Source organism: Grampus griseus (genome assembly GCF_964374135.1).
Source record: "Grampus griseus genome assembly, chromosome: 7".
Lineage (NCBI taxonomy): Eukaryota > Metazoa > Chordata > Mammalia > Artiodactyla > Delphinidae > Grampus > Grampus griseus.
In genome coordinates, this window is record NC_139001.1 from 1,802,763 (window position 1) to 1,825,088 (window position 22,326).

Here is a 22,326-nt window from a genome sequence, read left to right on the forward strand (position 1 = left end):
TGGGACTTCAGGTTTATAGTCTACATCTTCAGCTTATCACAGTCTTATCTTCAAGGTTAAACTACTTCATGTCTAATGTAAGAACATACTACAGTATACTTCTGTTCGTCCCCTCCCAGTCTTTGTGTTATTTTTATTTGTTTATTTATTTTTTTAGCGGTACACGGGCCTCTCACTGTTGTGGCCTCTCCCGTTGCGGAGCACAGGCTCCGGACGCGCAGGCTCAGCGGCCGTGGCTCACGGGCCCAGTCGCTCCGCGGCATGTGGGATCCTCCCGGACCGGGGCACGAACCCGCGTCCCCTGCGTCGGCAGGCGGACTCTCGACCACTGCGCCACCAGGGAAGCCCCTTTGTGTTATTTTTGACATATGTTTTCTCAGTACATATGATAGAAACTTTGTAATATGTTATTACTTTTGCATTAAACAGTTCTCTTTAAAAGAGATTCAGCATCAGAGAAGAATCTTTTCTATTTACCTGTATGGTTCCCATTTCTGAAGCTCTTCACTCCTCTGTGTAGATCTGTGTTTCCATCTGGTACGATTTTCCTTTTGCCTTTGAGATTTCTTTTAGTGTAGGTCTGCTGGTGATGAATATTTTCGCTTCTGAATACCGGAAAACGTCTCTATTTCACCTTTGTTTTTGAAAGATGTGTTTTTCGCGTGGTGCAGCATTTGTGTGTGTGTGTGTCCCTTTGAAAGGTGCTGCTCCAGTGTCTTCTGGCTTTTGCATTCTTTGCACTGAGAAATCCGCTGTTGTTCCTATTTTTGTTTTTCTGTCTGTGATGTGACTTTTCCTTCCCAACTGCTTTTGAGACATTATCTTAAAACTGGTTTTAAGTAACTTGACTATGTTCTGTCCAGGTGTAATCTTCATTATGTGTTTGTGCTTGGAGTTGGTTGCACTCTTGGGTCTATGGGTTTATAGTTTCACCAAATTTGGGAAATTTAAGCCATTATTTCTTCACATGTTTTCTGTGTCCTCCCTGCGCTGGTACCTGGAAACTGTCTCCGAGCAGTCAGCTGGGACGACTGGGCAGCTCATCATGTTTGTGTCTCCTCAAGGGTCACGTGCCTGATGTCCAGTGTCTGGAAGCCACAGTTGCATGTGTTTTGTCTGTTGGAGCTGCTTTGTGTAGGAGAGTAAATCTGGACTGTAGTATTCTATTTTGACTAGAAGCAGAATTCTGATCGTCCCCAGGGAAATTGTCAAAACTTTATTAGAAGCTTTTGGTTTAAGATAGATAATGATCGGATCAATGGCTGGTACCTGGGTGTTAGCTGTGTGCCGGCCCTGTCACGGTGCTTCTCCTGTGCTAACGCAGTTAGTCCTTGCGGCACTCCTGTGATGGTCACAGTGCTGTTTCCCATCTCATCCCCATTCCCATAGGTTAGGAGGTGGGGCAGAGAGCGGTCCGGCTGCTTGCTCAAGGTCATGTTTGTATTATAATGTGACCTGAGATTCACACCCGGAGCCCAGGATGCTGGTGGCCTTGGCTCTCATGCCAGCGCTCTCAGCTGTGAGCTGGACTCTGCCAGCCGACAACTGACCGGAAGTTTATGGCTCCTCTCAGAGACCCAGGCTGCAGAGTCTCCTGATAGACCTGGTGTGGCTGAGGTCGGAGGAACTGGGCTAAATGATGCAGCTGGAGGTTCAGCTGAGAGCCGAGAGGGAGATCCCCTGCCCCACTGTCTCCCCTGGGACTTACAGAGTCACCCTCTGACCCAGCCAGGACACTGGGCGTCTGTCCCTATGCTGCAGGGGGCTGCTTTCCAGACCCCATGCCTCTCCGTCTCACGGTGTTGAGAGCGTCCTGAGGGAGCTGGCCTATGTGGAATGCGGTCTGGTTATGATGCAGAGGATTGTGAAGTGACGGAGGCACATTTCTCTCTGGAACCGTCCGCGCTCACACAGCACTGGTGAGGGCGGGTAGGGGACCTGTCAGGGAAGAGGCCTGGGTGCAGTGCGTACTGGGCGTTAGGTGTTGGATTGTGTCGCCCCCACCCAAAAGTTGTATTGAAATCCTGACCCCCAGTACCTCAGAGTGTGAACTCATTTGGGAATGGGGTCTTTGCAGATGTAACTCGTTAAGATAAAGTCGCACTGAAGTCGGTTGAGCCCCTAACCCGCTGTGACTGTGTCCTTCTAAGAAGACGGCCGCGTGGAGGCAGACCCACGGGAGAAAGCAGGGTTGGAGCCCTGCAGCTGCCAGCGCAAGGGCACCCAAGATGCCACAACTGCCGGAGGCTGGAGGAGGCCGGGAGGGATTTCCCCGCGGCTTTCGGGGACGGCCTCGCTGACACCTGGGTTTCAGACTCTGAAACTTTCTTGCCTCCAGACTGTGAACAATACACTTCTGTGGTTTTTAAACCGCTCAGTCTGTGGCCCTTTGTCTATACATATTAAGCCGTAGGAAATGAGCCCACTGGGGTTGTGTAGGTTCTTTCATATACATCCCGCCCTGTAACAAGGCATGTTCTTTTTTTAAAGGTTTTTTTTTTTTTGATATGGACCATTTTTAAAGTCTTTGTTGAATTTGTTACAGTGTTGCTTTTGTTTTACGTTTTCGTTTTTTGGCTGTGAAGCATGTGGGATCTTAGCTCCCCTACCAAGGATCGAACCCACACCCCCTGCATTGGAAGGTGAAGTCTTAACTGCTGGACTGCCAGGGAAGTCCCAGGGCATGTTCTTATGACTTGAAGTAGCTCATGTCCTACTGGTACATGGGGGAGAGGTGTCAGTGTAGTGCAGAGGTTGAGCTGGGTCACACTGGATTCTTCCTGCTTCACTGATGCTTCTTACCATCAAGGAACAGGGTTTGACTGTTAAGGACACCCGCAGGCTGGACGTGGGACCCTGGAGGGATGCCCTGTGTCTGTGTGCACTCTCCTCCCACCACCTCAGCTCTGCCTCTTGCTTGTTTCGGCAGACTGCGCCTTCTCAGAAATGTTCACTGCACGGTTTTCTCCATCTTTGTATGTTCTGTCCCCGATTCCATAACTCAGAAGCTTCAATTCTTCCTTTTAACCTCTCTCATCAAAACGTTGCCAGCTTTTATAAGGACTTTTTATTTATTAGGAATTTTACATGTCTTTTTTTAAACTATGGTACTTTAAACATTAGAGTTAGTGTTGATTTTTGTAGTACCCTGGTTATTAAATTGCAGTTTTGAATAGTCTGCTCCAACCTTATTTTTTTTTCATAAGCCCAGGTATTTTTAGTATGCAGGTTTTTGGAGTGTGAGGTTCTTCCAGAGCGTGTATATTGTATTATAGCAGAAGCTTCTGTGTTCTGTTCAGTCTGCATCTGGGAAGAGAGCCGTCTCAGTCTGGCAGCCTCGCACTAGGTGAGAGCCTGCTGGACACTAGCCGTTTGGTTTGGGGCTGTGCATGTCAGCTGCAGAGGGGGTGGCTCTGAGAAGCGTTTTAGCCACTATTGCAGTAGACAGAGGAGCGGGTAGGAGCAGAGGACAGAGTCTTTGGGCAAAACTCAGGTCTGGACCACAGCTATTCTTTTTTTTTTTTTTTAATATTTATTTATTTGGCTGTGCTGGGTCTTAGTTGCAGCACATGGGATCTTCGTTGCTGTGTGTGAGGTCTTTTAGTTGCGGCACGCAGGGTCTTCGGTTGCGGCCTGCGGAATCTTTAGTTGTGGCATGCAGAATCTTTTTTTAGTTGTGGCATGTGGGATCTAGTTCCCTGACCAGGGATCATACCTGGGCCCCCTGCATTGGGAGTGCAGTCTTAACCACTGGACCACCTGGGAAGTCCCTGGACCACAGCTGTTCTTATTTGAGGATAAATAAATAATCCCCACCATGGGGTCTTAAAAGGTATCCCAGAATGTGGGGGAAAGGGAGCTATCCTGAAAGGCAGAAGACAGATATACCTCTGAAAACAATTTATAGTCAGAATCAGAAAAAAGAAATTTTGAAAAGACTTTGACTAGGAAGACAAACAGAACAGAAGGTCATGAGGAGGGAATCAGCTGAGAGGAAAAGATAATGGAATGAGCTGTAAAGGGAAACGTTTGAAACAAAGAGCTTAAGGTTTAGTTAAAATCTGTATGAAAAGCCATAGGAGTAAAACGGATATCATGGAAACTAGGAGCAGTGCTGTGGAGAACACGCTGGCGAAGGCTCTTGGGATGCAGAGTGAACGACGATGTGCCGGTGCTGCGAGAGGCCAGATACGATGGGGAGGTTTCAGCCAGACGGTGTGGGAAGCTCTGGAGATGACAAAACAAATGTAACAAAACAATTGTCAAAACGTGATTGAAGAGCATTTTCCTGAGCAGAAAAAAAGACCTGTGTGTATTGAAAGGTTCATGTTTGGAACAAAATAAAGGGAAAGAGACTGACCACACATCTTCTGACAACATTTTTGAATTTCAAGATTAAAGTAAAAAAAAATCCTGGCAGAATCCAGACAGAAGAAAGCCTCAGAACTCAGCCCCAAAGGCTCCCTGGAAAGGACGTGCTGCTTCGCTGGGCCCGCGTTTTCTGTATCTGAGGGTGGGGCAGTGGCTAAGATTTTGAGGGAGAAATATTTGTGATCCAAGACTTTTATACCCAGCCAAGTTGTGATTTTTGTGTGAAGGATACAGAGCCATCCGAGGCTTGCAGGGGTTTGCAAAATACACCATCTGCATTGCTTTCAAGACAATGGTGTTTCTTTCTGGTTGAGAGAGGAGTAAAAATTCCATTTTTTCTAAAATTTTATTGAAGTGTAGTTGATTTACCATGTTGTATGAATTTCTGTTGTACAGCAAAGTGACTCAGTTATACATATATGTATTCTTTTTCATGTTCTTTTCCATTCTGGTTTATCGCAGAATATTGAATATAGTTCCCTGTGCTATACAGTAGGACCTTGTTGTTTATCCATTCTATATATAATAGTTTTCATCTGCTAATCCCAGCCTCCCACTCCATCCCTCCCCTCTCCCCTGCTTGGCAACGACTTGTTCTCTATGTCTGTGCGTCTGTTTCTGTTTTGTAGATAAGTTCATTCGTGTCATAGTTTAGATTCCACATATAAATGATATCATATGAGATTTGTCTTTCTGACTGACTTCACTTAATAGGATCATCTCTAGGTCCATCCATGTTGCTGCAAATGGCATTATTTCATTCACCTTTTATGGCTACTATTCCATATATATATATATGCCACATCTTCTTTATCCATTTAAGAGATGAATAAATAAGTTACTGTGTTTCCTAAGGAAATAAACAGATATAGAACAGTAATCAGAAAGATATTAATCACAGAGTTATAGATAACGTATAATTGGGGTTTAATCCTTTACATGATGAATGGTTTAGGGTTCTTTGGTTATAAGCAATAGGGGGAAAAAGAAAATCCTTGAATAATTTAATCAAGAACAGGAATTTGTCACACTACTAAAGGAGCGGGTGATAGGCCTCAGAGGACCCCTGAGCCAAGGTCAGCGGGAGGATGTTCATAATTACCATTTCCTCAGTTTATCTCTGTATTCCGATGGTAGAGTAAACCATGCTCATCGCAGCAAAGTATTTAAAAAGTCATTGGTGACGCCATCCCACAGAGGCAGACGCTTGGCGGTGGGGATTCGTGCCCTGGTTTCTTTGGGCTCCTCCTCTGTTAGGTGCCTGTGACCTACGGAAAAGGGTGGTCTTGGGAAGAGGATTTGATGAGCTCCGCTTACAGTACGTGCCACCCTCCCGTCTGGGGACGGACCTGTGATTGGCAGAGCTCATCAGAGCCACCTGGAGTGGGGCAGGAGCAGGTCCTCCCAGGGAGGCGGCAGGCAGCTCCGTCACAGACGCAGAGGGAAACGGCCTTCAAAGCGCTGTTAACCAGGCGTTGTTCATGACATTGGAAAATGCCTGACTATCGTGTCAGCAAAGGGAATAGGGTGTCCCGCTGTAGAGCTAGTAGCCAGTGTGGGCGAAAGGCGAAGAAGGACGGCCAGGAAATGCATCACAGCATTGCCACGTGTCTGCCTCTGTGTCACGGCATCACGATCACCTTTTAAACACTTCCTGTGATGAGCAGGTTTTGCTTTTACGATCAGAAAATGGAAATAAATTGAGGAAGTGGTTATTAGGAAGATGGAAACCTGGGGAATGGTTTAGGGTGTAAGTGAGGGAAGCTGAATTTAAACTTAAACTCTGAGGTGGCCGCCACGTAAAATGGGAGCAGTCGGGGACATAGCGAAAATGAAAGTGTGCGTGGGGAGTGGGCTTAAAGTGATTTCCTGTTTGAAACGCTTTCCGTCCTCAGTGTCGAGGTTGTGCCACAGATACGCTGTCACACGTACCTACATACATTTACTAACAGAACGTCCAAGTAGTTTGTACAGTTTGCAAATGATGGTTCCATGGATTGTAGAGACGGGGGTGGAGCGTGAATGATTGATTCCGTGCTCCACGTGGTGTCCGGGGGGCCTTCACCTCCTAACCGAAGCCTCCCCTTTCTCTCCCCAGACAGGTCGTCTCCTGAGAGCCCGGGGAGACCCCTGCCCTCCTTCGGATTACTGGGCCCACTACGTGGTCGGCGAGACGGGGAGTTTTCGTGGCCGTGGACCAGCCGTGCGCGTCGCTGGATTTGTATGTGCCGGTGGGACCCTGGGGCTCTTTGGAGCTCCCGTTCATGTGGAAGTTTTGAGCCCTTTTGAATCCCTTAAAGGAGAAGCCGCTGCTCGCAATGAGCTCCCAAAGCCATCCAGGTAAGCGGGGCCCTGGGTCCTCTTGGCGGACGCGCTGCCCTCACAGCTGGTCCTGGGTCTCCCACTGGGTCCTCCATCATGACCGCCGTCGGTTTACGACGGCCCCGAGGGCACAGTAGGCTGCTCTTCGTCTCAGTGGCCGAAGGCTGAGGAGGGCCTCACCGAGACGTGGGGTCCAGCCTCCGCCGGGACCTGCATGCCGACTTGAGCGGCACCCGTTTCTCTGGTGCTTCAGGGAGGTGACGGGTACGCGTCCACTTGCGGTCTTCGTCTCCAGCTGCTCTGTTTCTGGGGGCCGTGGGGGTGGGAGGGCCTCTGGTCCGACTCTGAGAAGAAGCACGATCGGTGCCCATCAGCGGTGGCCAAGGGGCATCGCTCCTGGTGCCCGAGGCTTTTTATTAGGCGCTGCACTAAGCATCTTATGTGCATTGACTCCTCACTAGGCCCTAAACGTCTCCCACCTGGCGGGAAGAAGTGACTTGCCCCAGGTCACAGGGCTAGTAAGTGGCCAGATGGGGCCGGGAGCCACGTTTGCACGGCTCTTAGCTTCAGAAGCGTGTTGCGGACACACGCGTTCGGGGCTCCTCCTCCCCCGTCTCCCCCGTCGCAGAGTCACCGTGCTCGCTCCGACCAAGCTGGGAGCCCTGCCTTGTCCCGCCGCACCGTCCAGCGCAGTGTGGCCTTGGGCCACTTAGCTGTCAGTTGTCCTGAGTCTGCCTGGGCAGGTGCAGGGCATCCTTGAGGCACCGCATCCGTCAGTGCGGCCGTGGGTCCGGCTCAGCAGAGAGGGGCGGGGCTTGGTGTGGTCTCTCCCGTGGGGATTGGCCCCCCGCACGTTCACACCCCTCTCCTTGGCCCGATCAGAGTTGTCTGAAGCTCCCGAGAGCAGGATTCCCGGTTGTATTTAGGTATGAAGAGGCTTTATTGATTTAAATCGTTCCTGTATTGCTTGATACAAAGTGTCAAACAAAATTCAGCAGTCTGGATGGAAGTGGGTGAGGTAGACCGTGGACTCTCCCTCCCACTCAGAGTTGGGGACATGCCTTTCTCCTGTGTCTGAACAGGTAGGGTGTGTGTGTCAGTTTTAACAGAGTGTAAGCGTTCTGTCTCTGGGGCTCTGTTTTATTTTTCCCGTTTTAGTGCAGTTTGAGCATCAGACAGACTTACTTTTGGTAGCTCGAAGATGGATATTTATGTGGTATGTGGCTGCAGCGGTATTTATAACAGCCCCAAGCCGGCATCAAACAATTACTATATACATATATTTTGAACGTACGCTTCTGTAAGTGTCTCCACTGGATCAACTCCAAGAGGTAGAATTGCTGGGTTGGTGGGCATGTGCATGTAAAACTTCTAAGGTTACTCTCAAATTGCTCCAGAAACTCTGCCTCAACTTTTCTTAATCGTAGTTTATGAACATAGATACTTTCCTTCATTGGCACCTGCACTAGGTGAGTTCAGTCTGTTTCATTCCTGTCAGCAGTCTCGGGAGAAATTATGGTTTGAATTTACGTTCCTGTACACATGGGGTGCACTGCTTTGCGTGAGCTGCCATAGATGTAATCAGATCTTGTACATGCCACCGGGCATTTGAAGAGAAAGAGTACTCTTCTTCCCCTTATTGTTTTCTTTTTTCTTGTCGTTGTTAGTTTTTTTTTGGTCTAAAGAAGTCTCTCTGTATACATCAATATTGTATGTAAAGTTTTCTCATTCATAAGTATTACATACAGTTGACCCTCAAACAGCACGGGGGTCGGGGGTGCCGAGCCTGTCCGCATTCGACAATCCACGTGTAGTTTATAGTCAGCTCCCTGCATCCACAGCTGGCTCCTCCGTGTCTGCAATTCCCCGTCCGGGAATTCAGCCCATCACGGATGGTGTGGTACCGTGGTACTTACTATGAAAAAATCCACCATAAGTGGTTGGCACAGTTCAATCCCGTGTTGTTCAAGTGTCAAATATATTTATACATAGGAGTATATGTATGTATTTTTTTCTCTATATGTTATTTTGTCTATACATATTAAGTTAATTGAGTTATCTAAATCAGTATGGCTTTATCTTTTTTGTCTCCTCGATTTCTAGAGAAATGTGTGCTTTCCATTATGATTCTAGTTTGTAATATTCTTTTTACAAAAAGACCATTTTATGGACCGTTTTTTGGCTTTATGTATTCCAGTGTGTTTTTCAGCGCTAAAAAACTCATGACTGTTATCTCTTGGTGGCCCTGGTCTCTTAACAAAATACAACGTATTTCCCTGTTCTCTTAACAAAATACAATGTATTTCTCTTTGTTTCATGTTTCTTCGCCCCAAAGTTAATCAGTCTCCTAAAAGTATTTCTGCCCTTGGTTTCTTTGGGCTGAGAAACGCTTCTCCACCCACTTTTCTTACCCTCACAGGCCTGGTCCCCGTGAACAGCAGAGATCTAGTTGGGTTTTGCTTTTTTCTCCTTCCCAGAGTCTTGCGTCTCACGTGGGGAGTTCACCCGTGGCTGTTGACTGCCGTCGTGTCCTGCCTGGTGTGTGTGCGTCGTTCTTGACGCTGGAAGCTCTGTCTCTCTCAGTGGGTGGAGCTGGCGAGGCAGGGCTGCCTTGTGGCCTGAGCCTCTTCCCTCCTCTTCCCTCTGATGTAGGGAGTGGTGCGCTTGGGGCCTGAAGCTCTCCTTCAGGGGCCCGCCCTCCTTCCCTGAGCAGCCCCTGGAGCTGCAGCAAGGGACTGCAAACAGTGCCTGCCACCACGAGGGTCCGCACGCTGGCCGGTCGGTCGCCCTCCGCCCCTGGCTGCCCTGCCGCTTCCCCCGGGCCGTTTTGGGCTGAGCTGTGGGTCTGCACACCCCCTCCTCCACAAGGCCGTTGCCAGCCTGGGGCGACGGTCTGCTCACCAGTGATGGTTTTCCCATCACTTGGACCCCCTGGGATGTACATTTTCTAGGAAATTCCTCCAGGTTTCTTGTCAGTTGACGCTACTGCTTTCCCACTGTCTAGCCTCGCTGCAAATCCCTTCATGCTTATATTTATCTTTTGTCATTTTAGTGGATTTGAGGGAGGAAGAGAACTAATTAATACTGACTTGTTCAATTCGCTCTTCTGAACAGGCATTTCTCGCCGTTCTCTGTCTTGTCTTCAGCCCGAGCAGACGAGTCCTGTTTCAGTCTCTGCATCCCTGGGACGTGCGGTGCCGGTCTCTCCTGGCCGCGCACCCTCCCTCCCCCTGCGGCACCTGGGTGCCTCCTTGTCCCAGCTGCGGCTCTGCCAGCTCCTGTGTGGCCCTCGGCGCCGGGCCGGGGGAGGCCAGCCGCTGTGGGCCCCTCCTCTCACGCTTGCAGTGCCGGCTGGCTTCGGCCCGATGATAAAACGACCTTTTCATTTGATGTGTAGAATTTTTCTCTCCCCCGTTTGCCTTGAACACTCCCTCTGGTGTTGGGTGAGGTATGCATTATGATTTTATTGCCGTTCTTTCTGAACTTTGCCAGAGCCAGGCCCTGGTTCTCTGACGTAAAACTGTTAACTGTTGGGTTTTATTGCTCTGGATAACTATTTCTAATGATGCGTGCAGCCTGAGGAAAGGGCCTGGCTTGATTTAGTCTAAGAGAACTCTTCTTTGAGAGCAGGAAGAATGAAAAGAGCCTCTGAGATGTTGTGCTTCCTGTCTACCCCAGCGCTCCAAGCCTTTCCCTGCTGGGATGTGCCCAAGCGGTCGGGGGCTACTAGGACGCAGGGCCTCGCTTCGAAGCCGAGTCCCCGGCCGGACTGAGCGACTGTAGACAGTCCGTGGGTCTGCTGGCAGGACAGACACGGGCTCCTTCGTTGCTCCCTCTTCCTTTGTTTTCCTCAGATGAACACTGTAGAGTTCCTTGTGGTTGGACTGTGCTAGGATATGGGGGCCTCGGCTGGCTTACAGGAGAACCAGACGCTGTCGCTCGGCCACCTTTCTGCCACTCCCACCCCACCCAGTGCAACTCACCTTCTTTGCAGTAACGTTTCTGCCTAGAGCAAGTCTGGAGGAGGGACTGTAAGCCTTAGGGAGCCCCGTACGGAGCCTCCTGGACCTGTGTGTGGGCATCCAAACCACGCCCTCAACGGAGAGCTGGCTGACTGTCATTCAGGTGCCCCATCCCTCCCTGTATCTTGGTAAGAGGCACGTATCGTGTTAAAAGCAGGGTAACTGTTTTGAGGGAAACTGGTATGTTTCTGATCCGTGTTTTAATTTGGACCATACTCTGATTTCTCAGTATCCTCTTCAGTGTGAAATGCCCCGTCCACATAAAAGCAGCTAAAAAGTCTGTGTCAACAGTAACTTGGTGATTAATGAGTTGCAACATAGTTTGATTTCTTCAGGCCGTCGTAAAGTTCTAATCCTGTAAGTCTCCCAGGAGAAGGCTCTTGGCCTCCGCTGGTCTGAGCCGGAGCCCTGGTATTGCTTTGTTGGATCTCGAGCCTGTTTATTTCAACCAGTTTGGCCACCAAGGGTGTTATATTTTAATATAGAAATGATCTCAGAAAGACACATTTTTATATCATTTAAATTGTGCTTTGCAAGGATTCAGTGTTTCAGGCATACTGCGAAGTTTTAAGGGGAGAAGTGAATTTTAAGGACTTGCAATTAACACGAGGAAGACATTGATTCTGAGCTGTTGGGGGTGGGTCGTGGACCCTGTGCGAGGCCCTGGGCCACAGGAGGAGAGCTGGGGAGCCGGGAGTGGCCTTGGACAAGGCCCGGGGAGGCCCAGGCCTGGGCTTTCGGGAGGTGGGGTGTGGAGCCAGCAGGTGCGGCCTGCAGAGTCCTGGGAGCTTAGGCCAGGAGATGGAGGCTGTGATCACGCCCATCGGAAGACGGGGAGCAGCTGGAGAAGAGCTTGTTCATGACATTTCTGGGAGGCATGGAGAGTCCCCAGCGGCTGCCGGGCCTGGGGTTCTGCGCGGGGAGAGCAGGGAGAGGAGCTGGGTTCCCGAAGTCGTGCCGAACGCAGGTGTCTCGGGGGGACGGCGGGGAGCCTCATTGTTCAGATGGACCCTGGGGTGGGAGGTACTCGCGGGCCCCTGGTACCGCCCGCTTCTGCTTTCTCAAGGGTAGGTTCAGAAACACCCTGTGCGTTTCCTGTCTGCGAGCGTCCCCCAGGCTCCTCCGGGCACCCGCGCTGCAGTCGCAGCCCTTGAGTTGTCTTGGCCCCGGATCCTCCACGCCATCATTATCTGGGGCTTAATCAGTCAAGGTTTGTTCTGGAAATCATGGAGACATAACGACTTCTTTTTCAACCTCCTTTTTAAAAAAAAATTCTCAAATTGTGTTTTGTCTTTTAAAAATCACGAATACTCAGTCGTTATGAAGAGCTCAGAAAATTCACTGTCAATGGAGCATTGATGGTTTGTTTTGGCAATTCTCTGAAAATTCTTATACGGTTTGTGGAACATTTGCATTTATGTCCTTTTTTTCAAAGCCACCATTGTAGAAATGCAAATTTCTGAATTCTGAGATGCTGAATGTTAGATGATTAACGATATTGAAATTTAAGAATGAACTCCCGGTATGTATTTGACATAGAAAGCCCTGTACCAGGATCATTAGAAACCACCGAGCGCAGCTTGTCGGCGGAACAGAAAGGCCGTGATTGAGGCGCCCAGCGGTGGGGACAGGTGGAAGGTGGACAGGTGGGTGCTGGGCGGCCACCCCCAGACGCTGGGCTGTGAAGGGCCGGGGCTGCTCTGTTTAAAAAACCGTAGATGTTTAAAGCTTATAATAGTAACGAATCAACACCGGTTGCTCTCTAACTGCAAGTCAAACTCTGCTGTGCTCTTAGGGGCCCAGAATGAATAGCGACTCGGTTCTGAATTGTGCTTTACGGGTTATTTCGTTCATTTTGTGTGACGGCCCCGGGAAGTGAGCTAGAACACTGTTATTCCTGTTCTGTCCATGAGGAACCCAGTCTTGACTGCCATCCAGTGCCCCGCCTAAGGCCAGGTATCTACTCAGAGGCCATCCTGGAACTGGAATCAGTCATCTTCCCTTGAGGGATGTGTGCCCCTCTGCTGGGCAGATGCTGGCCACGCCGGGCCAGTTAGGAATCCATCCTGCTGACCTGCGTGGGGTCCCTGGGCCAGGCAAGACGGAGGCACTGGCCCCCTTGGTACGGTGTGGTTCATGTGAAGAGGGGATGGGCCGGGGGGGCAGGGGTCCCTCAGAAGGGGTGTGTGAGGTCAGGACGTGTGAGCTGAGTGGGGAGCAGGGCAGGAGCTCGCCTGCCCCGTGGAGCACAGAGGCTGAGATGCCCCAGAGGGGCCCGGAGGGGAGAGCTGGGCTGGCAGAGGTGGGAGATGGGAGTGGAGAGGTGTGCGTCGGGGACGGGGTCCTGACCAGGAGGGGCAGCTGTACCCAGGTCCACGCGGGCCCATCCCCTCTCGGTTCCGAGACCCTGTTGGCGTGGAGAAGGGGTATGGGCCTCGCATCCGGGCGTGCGCTCTGTGCCCTCCTGGGACACGTGCTTTGTGTCCCCGTGGTTTAAACGTGCGTGGGTTGGCCGTGGCTGAACTTCTTGGCATTTGCAGTGCTCACAGCATGTCACCAGTGTATTTCTGAACTTCTTTGAGCTTCTCTTTGCCGGTCCTGAGAGCTGACTGGGGGGCTGGCCGACCAGGTTAATTTGGGAGATCTTGGTTGAAACGTCTCATGTTACTTCCACCTAAGAGCCTTTTATTTGCGTATTTCGTGAGACCATGATAAAAAATGGACACTTTTGGGAAAATTATAATCAAGAAAAAAATCAAATGAGGCAAATGACTGTAAACTTTTTAGAATCATGTCTGGCCTTGTGTTTTTACATGGGTTTGCTTTTCCCCACTTAGTAAGGTGCTGGGAATATTGGCCTGTGAGAGGGAGTGCTAAGCAGCGTATGATGGAAAGAGACCTGATTGTGGGATTTTCATGTTTGCCCCCCGCTTCCCCCCGCTTCCCACAAAACAAGCGGAAATAGGAGGGATGAACTCGGCCGGAGCCTGGTCTCCGGGCGTGCTCGGCCCAGGTGGGCAGGGAGGTGGCCGCTCCCTAGAGGCTGCGTCAGGTTCTGGGTTTTCTGACCGTCTGTTCGGGTCCTGAGCTGGGATGGCCAACAGTGGCCTCGTCCTGTTGGACTTCAGGCCCTGTGTCCCCCCAGCCCTTCTCCTCCTCCCAGCGGCCCGGGGTTCCCGCTGCTGCCGCCTGAATGCAGTGGTCCCGACTCGGAACTGGAACCGTCCAGGCCGCAGCGCAGCTTCAGAGCTTTTGGGATTTTAAGATGAACAGCAGTGTTCGACGTTATAGCCATTTTTCTAACTTCTTCTAATACTGTATACTTTTTGAGAGTAGTGGGGAGGCTTATTTAAAGGTGGTTTAAATGAATGCGTCATGCCTCACATATGCTTATGTTTACGCCTTTTGCCGTAGCATCGTAAAGAGTCCTGCAAGCTTGGTGTCGGCATCTTGATGGGAACTACTGAGCGGCCGCTAACTGGGGATTTGTCGTCTGCTCGTAGCTGTGTTCGCCCAGGGCTCACACGTGCTCTCTGATTCTGTATTCTCGTTTGATTTGTTATTGTTAAGAGATTGTCTTTAGACCTTTCACTGAGGGAGCTTTTGTGACTGATGGCAATTTAGTTATTTATTTATTATTATTTTAACATTTATCTATTTATTATTTATTTATTTATGGCTGGGTTGGATCTCCGTTGCTGTGTGCGGGCTTCCTCTAGTTGCGGCGAGCGGTGGCTTCTCTCGTTGCGGTGCGCGGGCTTCTCATTGCGGTGGCTTCTCTTGTTGCAGAGCATGGGCTCTAGGCGCACGGGCTTCAGTAGTTGCAGCACACGGGCTCGGTAGTTGCGGCGCACGGACTCTAGAGCGCAGGCTCAGTAGTTGTGGCACACGGGCTTAGTTGCTCCACGGCACGTGGGATCTTCCTGGACCAAGGCTCGAACCAGTGGCCCCTGCATTGGCGGGCGGATTCTCAACCAGTGTGCCACCAGGGAAGCCCCATGCAGTTTATTTTTTTAAACTCTAAACTCTTAGGCCATTTTGGAGAAGATTGCTCCTTACAATGTAATTGTTCAAGGTGCGGAAGCCAAGAGAATGCCTCACGTTTTAAGGGCTAAAGGTTCTGTCAATATTTTGACTTGTTTGCATTCATAGCCAAGTTTATTCCTTTTTAAGTGCAGTCTATGAATTTTCCTAGGCAGTCCTTTGTAGAAATTGAACTTTTGTTACAACTGTGTCTCTCATCGACTTGTTGATTCAGTAGGATTTGTGTGATGCTGTTGGAGTTCTAAGAGAATTCCATGGAATCTGTTCCTAACACCGGTTTTCTGGACTTTGTATGAAGAGCCCTTTCTAAGCCGTTCGCGTCTGTTACGCTGAGTGTACTTAGTGGCAGTTCCTCCGTGTTGGACGGTGTGATTCGGAATTCCCTGTGCTCCTCATTTTCACGTTCATGTTGAGTTAATCCAAATCAGGTCTGATTGACTGCTTCTTACAGCCCTGCCCCCCTCACCAGGGTCTGACCCAGAGAATGCAAACCCGCTTGCTGTTCTTTGGTGCCCAAACAGCCGCCCATCCCCGTGCCGCAGTCTTTGCCCAAAAACACCTGCAGTCTCCACGTGGCTCTTCATCCACACCAGTCGCCTGGGCCCGGGGAGCTGACGGCTTTGTTTGTTTCAGTCTCACTTGAAAGGATCAGGGGACGGGAGGAAGGCGGGGTCATTGATCTCTTTCTTTGGTGCCAGTACACAGAAAGGGTTTTTAGAAACTTCGAGAAGGTGCTGGGCAGGCATGGAGGGTGGAGGCATGGAGAGCAGAGGTTTTCACTGGGAAGTTTTAGCAGAAGCCGGAGATGAGGACCTTTGTGTTTTGTGGTGCCGGAGCCTCTGTACATGTTGCAGTCGAGTCACTGATGGTGATGTGGTGGTGAGGAAGGTGGTGGAGAAGGGGAGGTCAACATCGCATCGGAGATATTGATGACGGGTGACCATGGACACCCGTGAGCTGTCGATGAGCCCCGTTTTTCGAGTGACAGGGACGAAGTTGTGGCTGCTGAAGAGGGGACCAGATCGGCAGTGGCCTTCCTCTCCGGTAGGCTCCTTGCTGTGGGTCTAACGCTCTGGAGTGGAGGCGGTGCGTGCGGAGTGGCTGCAGCCTGGCGGATTTGCACGTGGGCGTCCTCATCAGTGGGGTCCTTGTCGTGGGGAGCCCTGCATCTTCGCAGGTGATGCTTCAGCATAGGAAGGTGGTTCTTTTCTAAATACGGGTTTGGGTGTCAGTGTCCTTGAAGACTTTTTGGTAGGAGGTGTTGTCTCCAGTTCATCAGCTCCAACGGGAGGGTAAGGAGCCAAGGCCATTGCTGGCTGGAGGGACACAGGGCAAATCTGAACTGTGTGCACAGGGGAGCTGGCCTGGAAGCGCTGAGACCCCACTGTGGGTTTTCTGTCCCAAGGAGCCCAGCCTTTAGGACACACACCAGCTGGGATCTGCGTGGCTGCCTAGGGGTTCCGTTCGGCCGTCCCCACGGGGGCCTTGGGCCTCTGAGAACAGTCCAACTGTCTGTCTGCTCTTCTGGGATTTGGTTCCCTTTTGTTATTCCCCCATCATCCGTAGCGTTTTGTAAAACGTTCCTTCTCCTGGTGGCGTGGAAAGGCAGGGCTGGCCCCGCTGGCAGGTGAGTGGCATAGGTCGGCCTCTAGGGGCCTCACCGGGCACAGCCGGCTTTCACGGGAGGGCCGGGAGGGGTCCTGGAGGTCGGGGAGCAGCAGTGCCTGGCAGGTGACGAGCTGCTGTGTGGGGCTGGGAGACCCCAGGCCCTGGACGTGCTGCAGAGGGGGACCCAGGGCGTGGTTCCCACTCTTGTCTGTTCCGTGTTCAGGCGTCCAGTCCCTTCCTGTCCCATCTCAATACCTCATGCTCGACTGGCCAGGGTGAAGCTCACGTGGCCAGGTGGCCCTGGCCTGAACGGAGACCTGACTTGTTGGGGTCTCAGCTGGGCTTTCTTTGAGCTCCCTGCGGGGCCAGAGGACTTGGTGCCCGTGAACCACGGGGCAGGGTGTTTCTTCATGTTTGTAGGTGCTCTGATTTCTCTTGACGTTACGTGGCTCCTGTTACGGGTGGATGTGGTGACCGATTGGCGTGGATTCGGCGTCAACGATTGTGGTTCCAAAGGAGATGCTGTTCTTAATGACTTTCCCAGGAGATTCTGGGGGACCCTGGGCCGCGTGTGACCCTATGGGCTGAGTCTGCTCTGGCTGAGGTATATGGTTTCCAACATCAATATTATCTGTGGGAAAAAAAGCAATTTGGGTCTTTCTCAAGTTGCTTAACTTGTCCGAGAGAACATTATACTAGCGTTTCTCAACAATTTCCAGTTCTGAAACGGTTGGGCTGCACTGGGGGTGGGCAGGGGGAGGCTGGCTTAGCCACTGGGCAGAGGCAGCTGTGTGTCCACAGTACGTTCTTGCTGGAAACAAAACTCTACCACTGGGGAGCTGAGACTCAGCTCCTGGTAGACCCTGGGCGGGTGCAAGAGCTGCTAGGCCTGCCCCCCATGACCTGAGAATCCTGCTCCAGAATCTTCCATCAGTGGCTTTGAATGCTCTTCGTGGTGAGTCTCCCTTTTGCTTTGGATGCTTCTGGAATCTTCTGGGTGGACTGGGCTCAGAATCTCACTGAATGCAGTGGTCTCTGTCACTTCTAAACTACAGTCATTAAAATCCAGGGACATCCCGTGACAGCTGCGACAGATTTAGGAAACTGCCGGAAAAAGTGTGACATTTCCTCGCATTTTATAGAGTGAAATTGCACTGCTGGTTTTGCGTCTAAACATTCAAAATTCAAGCAGACTTCGAACTTCAAATGCGACCTTGTTATTTAGCAGCACATGGGTTAGAAAGTTCATGCTGTTTGATGTCTACTCCAGTCCTGGGTGGGGGGGGGGGTGGGCAGCTGAGGGTCAGCCTGGAGAATCACGGAATTCCAGGTGGGAATTCCAGTGGGAGCTGGGGCCTGCTCGGGTGAGAGGAGGGGTGATGGGCCAAGCAGAGGGAGGTGACGGAGAGGAAGCCCCCAGGCCTCTGGGACACACCGGCTCTGGGTTGCACGGGAGGCGCCCCGGGAGGTCACAGAGCAGTTTGCTTGGGGAACAAGGTAAAATGTGTGTGGCTGGGGGCATGGCCCACCCCGCGGAGAGCTGAGACTTCACCCCGCTCCTCCTCGGCCCCTGGCTGTTCTTTGTGAGCAGCCTGGGCACCTGGTCGTGGGTGGGATGGAGACGCAGCTTCCCCAAGGCCATGGGTGCTGTGGAGGCGTGCCCTTCTGCAGCCCTCCTTGGACTTCCGGGCCAGAGTCACGCAGAGCCATCTCCGGTTCTTCCTCTCCAAGCCTGGCCCCTGGGATGAGACATCCGAGCGGTTCCCTCCCCTCTGTCGTTTTCCTTTCCCCCTGCAGAGATAGCAGTGCAGGAAAACAAGCCAGCACTCCTCGTCCTTGTGATTTGTCGCTTATCCCGAGCCTGGGCTGGGTCCAAGCTGCTCTTGTATTCCTCTGGGGCCGGGTCTGCAGCCCTGGGCTGAAGCGCTTGTCCTGCCGGGCTCGTGCTGTTCCTGGAAAGCCGGGGCCGTGGGGTGCGTCCTGTCTCCTCTGTCGCCATCTGTTTGGGAGCAGAAGTCGGCTCTGGGCGGCCGGCGGATGTGCTGCTCATTCATCCTCATTCTGGGAAGCAGGTGGGGACTCCCAGGAAAGGACGAGCCAGGAGACGGCAGACCCGGCACAGCCCATCTGACTCGGTTGCTAATCACCAAGTGTGTAGTTAAGATGGAAGCACTGGCTTTTTCCTTGTCTGCCAAACTTAGGCCTCACTTTGTTTGCTCTGATGGGTCCTGATTTCTTCCCTTTAGAAGACAGGTAACAAGCTTCCAGTGGAGTTTTCCATTGATGCGGCTCCTGTGGGTGAGACGGCACGGGGAGGCGGGAGGGGGGTGGGGTGGGGAACGCTGAGTTGTGCTGGCGTCGGTTCAGGCACGGCGGACACTGTCCGCCTTCCCAGACCTGGAGTGTATATCGTGCCGCTGAGGCCAGTGGAGGCCCCAGGTGCACCTGATGGCAGTGTCTTCGGAGAACTGCTGTTTGCCCCACTCCCTCGGGGCTCTTTGTGTGACAGCTCACTGTTCAGTACAACTGGTGCAGTGGAATGAGGGTGTGTTCATTCTAGGCTGTGAATTTCAAATACATTTGTGTATATGCAGAATGGCGCTTTGCCCGTGTGATCTTCCTGCCCTGTAAGCCCAGTCTCAGCACGAGAAAGACATCCGTTTCCAGGAGAGGCGTACCTTCTGATAATCCCTGCCCAGCCCCGCGAGCCTGTCAGGGACGTCTGAGAAGCTGTCACCGCCCAGGGGAGCCTGAGGAGACTTGAGGACTAAATGCAGCGTGGGGTCCTGGGTGGGACCCTGGGGTGGAGAAAAGACATCAGGGGAGACAAGGGGATCTGAAGCAAATGGTGACCTTAGTTAATAACCCTGTATCAGTATAAAGAATGGAATCATGCCATGTGCAGCAACAGGGATGGACCTAGAGATGATCACCCTAAGTGAAGTAAGTCAGATCGAGAAAGACAAACATCCTATGACACCACTTAGATGTGGAATCTAAAATAGTGACACCAATGGACTTATTTGTAAAACAGAAATAGACTCACAGACAACAATCTTATGGTTACCAGAGGGGGAAGGGGGGGGCAGGGATAAATTAGGAGTTTGGGAGTAACAGATGCACACCACTATTGACAAAATAAGCGACAAGGACCTACTGTATAGCACAGGGAACTCTATTCAGTATCTTGTAATAACCTATAAGGGAAAATAATCTGAAAAAGAATAGATATGTATACATGTGTAACTGCATCACTTTGCTGTACCCCTGAAACATTGTAAGCTAACTATACTTCAGTGAAGGATATATGTACATATCAGTATAGGATGTACCGTAGTGGTGTCAGATGTTACTAACAGCAGAAGCTGAGTGCAGTGGTTGTTGGTGGAGTACATAGGAACTCTGTACCGTCTACTCAATTTGTAATAAAGTCTATTGATAAACTTTGAACTAAAAAAAATAAATCTGTACATATTCTCTCTTGCTCAGTCTCTATTTAGGAATGATAGTATACTGTAGATACTTAGGCACCCAGCTTTTAAATTTTTTTCATTGGGGGATTATTCTAAATTAGTACACACCAGTTTCCTTTTCTTTTATGGTTGTACGTGGATGTGATATCATTCATTCAACAAGTCACTCTTGGTGGAACCTGGGTTTTGTTTCCAGCCTTCCCACTGTTGCTGCCCCAGACAGTGCTGCCCTGAGGGTTCCCATTCCTAAGTGGACTTTACTGGAGTGTGATAGGCATCTTTTTCTAGATGCACAAACCATCAGTGCTTAGCTTGAATTATGACAAGAGGAAGACACCTGTGACTGCTACACAGAGCGAGAAGAGGAGAACCCCGGCAGCCCAGCAGCCTTTACGGGGCCCCTCCCCTGCCCCCGGGAATCTCCTTTCCAGCTTCTGACACCTTGGATTAGTTTTTCCTGGTTTTGAACTTTATATTAATGTAGCCACAGAACATTTACTCTTTCTGTCTGGCTTCTTTCTCTCAACAATATGTTTGTGAGATTTACTGAGGTCATGTGACCCAGGGTTGTTTGTTCATTTACATGGGTGTGTAACATTTCCTTGTTTGAGCAGATCACAATTGATCTATTCAATTGTTGATGACACCTGGGTGGTTTCAGGCTGGGGTTTTTACATATAATGCTACTGTTACATTCTCGGGTGTCTGCTGGGCCACATTTCTTTTGATAAGGTGTGTGTGGGCCAAACAGATTCTCAGATTTCTCCTACCAGTTTACACTCTGAGAGACCCACTGGCTGCACCCTTGCTGGTGCTTGGGACGCTCATTACTCTTCGTTCTGGCCACTGTGACTTACCTCGTATTTCCCCTAGTACCGAAGCTGCTGAGCATCTTGTCGTATGTGATCAAACAGCTGGATATCCTTTCTGGTGAAGTGCCTGCTTAAGTTTTTTGCTCATTTAAAAACTTGCATTGTCTTTAGTTTTTCTCCTGATTGGTAGGAGTTATTTTTATAGGAGAGAGATGAGTCCTTTGTTGGTTATTTCCTTGGATGCCTTCTCTAAGTCTGTGGGTTGCCTCTTCACTTTCTTAATGATGCTCTTTGATGAACAGATGTTCTTAATTTCAACACAGTCCAACTACTGGTCATTTTATTTATGCCTGCTTGAATGCCATGGAGATAGCCTATTATCTTCTAGAAGCTTCATTGTTTTACCAGGTGGATCTATGGTCTACCTGGAATTGATGTTTTAAAAAAATACGATGTGTGGTAATAACTGAGGGTTAATCTTCCCATTTGGATATTCAGTTGGCTCAACAGTTCGTTAAACAGCTCTATCCTTTCTCCACTGCTCTGTGATGCCACCTTGTCCTCAGTCATGAACATACATCTGGGTCTGCTCCTGGCCTTAACCTGTGTGCCAGTGAACATGGTCATAACTAACGGAGCTTTATAATTAGTTATAACAGCTGGTAATGTGCGTCCTCCAGCTTTTTTTTTTTGATCATTTTAAAGACTGTCTTGGTTTTTCTTGGCCCATTGCATTTCCATATGAATTTTAAAATCAGCTTTTCAATTTCAACAGAATAACTACTGGGATCTCGATTGGGACTGCATTGATTTGCATATAAAATCAGTTTATTTGAATCTTCCAATCCATGAATATGATATTGCTTTCTATTTGTTTGGGTCTTCTTTAATTTCTTCTGTAACATTTTTTGTAGTTTTCAGTGTAGAATTCTTTCATTTCTTTTGTTAGATTTACTTCTAGGCATTTTTTGGGATGCGTTTTAAAATTTTTTATTTTTTTTGTTTGTATTTAGAAATACAATTAATTTTTGTGTAGCCACTTTGTAAACAGCTTTTAGACTTGGCTTATTACTATACTAGTTTGTAGATTCTTTGGGATTTTTATGTATCCTGTCTGTGGATAGTAGACATTTTATTTTTGTTGCTAATTTTTAAAATTTTTGTGTGTTTTTCTTGCTTTATTGCATTGTCTAGGACCTTCAGTCAAATGTTAAACAGAATTAGTGATTGTGACCATCTATGTCTTATTAGAATATCAAGGGAAAATTTGGCAACATTTCATCATTATGTATGAAATTTGCTATAGGTTTCCTATAATAGTCTTTATCAGACGAACGCAGTTCTCTTCTGTTCCTAGTTTGCTGCATTCTCTCACGAGTAGGTGTTAAGATATTAGGCTGCACCATATGGTGTGCAGATATTTGATCTTTTTCAGTCTACAAAAGTGGCACTTTCATTTGGTTCAACTTAATATACTTTGTTCTGCATCTGTTAATCAAATGATTTTTCCCCTGTGTTTGATTAATGTGATGAATTTTCTTGAATGCTTTTTGAATGTCAACCAGCCGTACATTTCTTAGTAAATCCAACTTGGTTCTAATATATTACTCTTCTTTTATACTACTGCATTCATTTTGCTTATATCTGGCTTAATTTTTTTCATCTAAATTCATG

The 22,326-nt window shown here is 49.6% G+C and overlaps 1 protein-coding gene across 2 annotated transcripts in view; it reads left to right on the top strand.

Moving 5' to 3' along the window:
- Positions 1-6,497: 6,497 nt before the first annotated feature.
- HDAC4 (histone deacetylase 4) overlaps positions 6,498-22,326 on the top strand; it is a 241,325-nt gene continuing 225,496 nt past the window's right edge. For both annotated transcript variants that reach the window (XM_082658828.1, XM_082658829.1), the window contains exon 1: positions 6,498-6,711. In XM_082658828.1, coding sequence (XP_082514954.1) covers positions 6,690-6,711 — 22 coding nt within the window. In that variant the 5' untranslated portion in view covers positions 6,498-6,689. The remainder of the gene's footprint in view (positions 6,712-22,326) is intronic.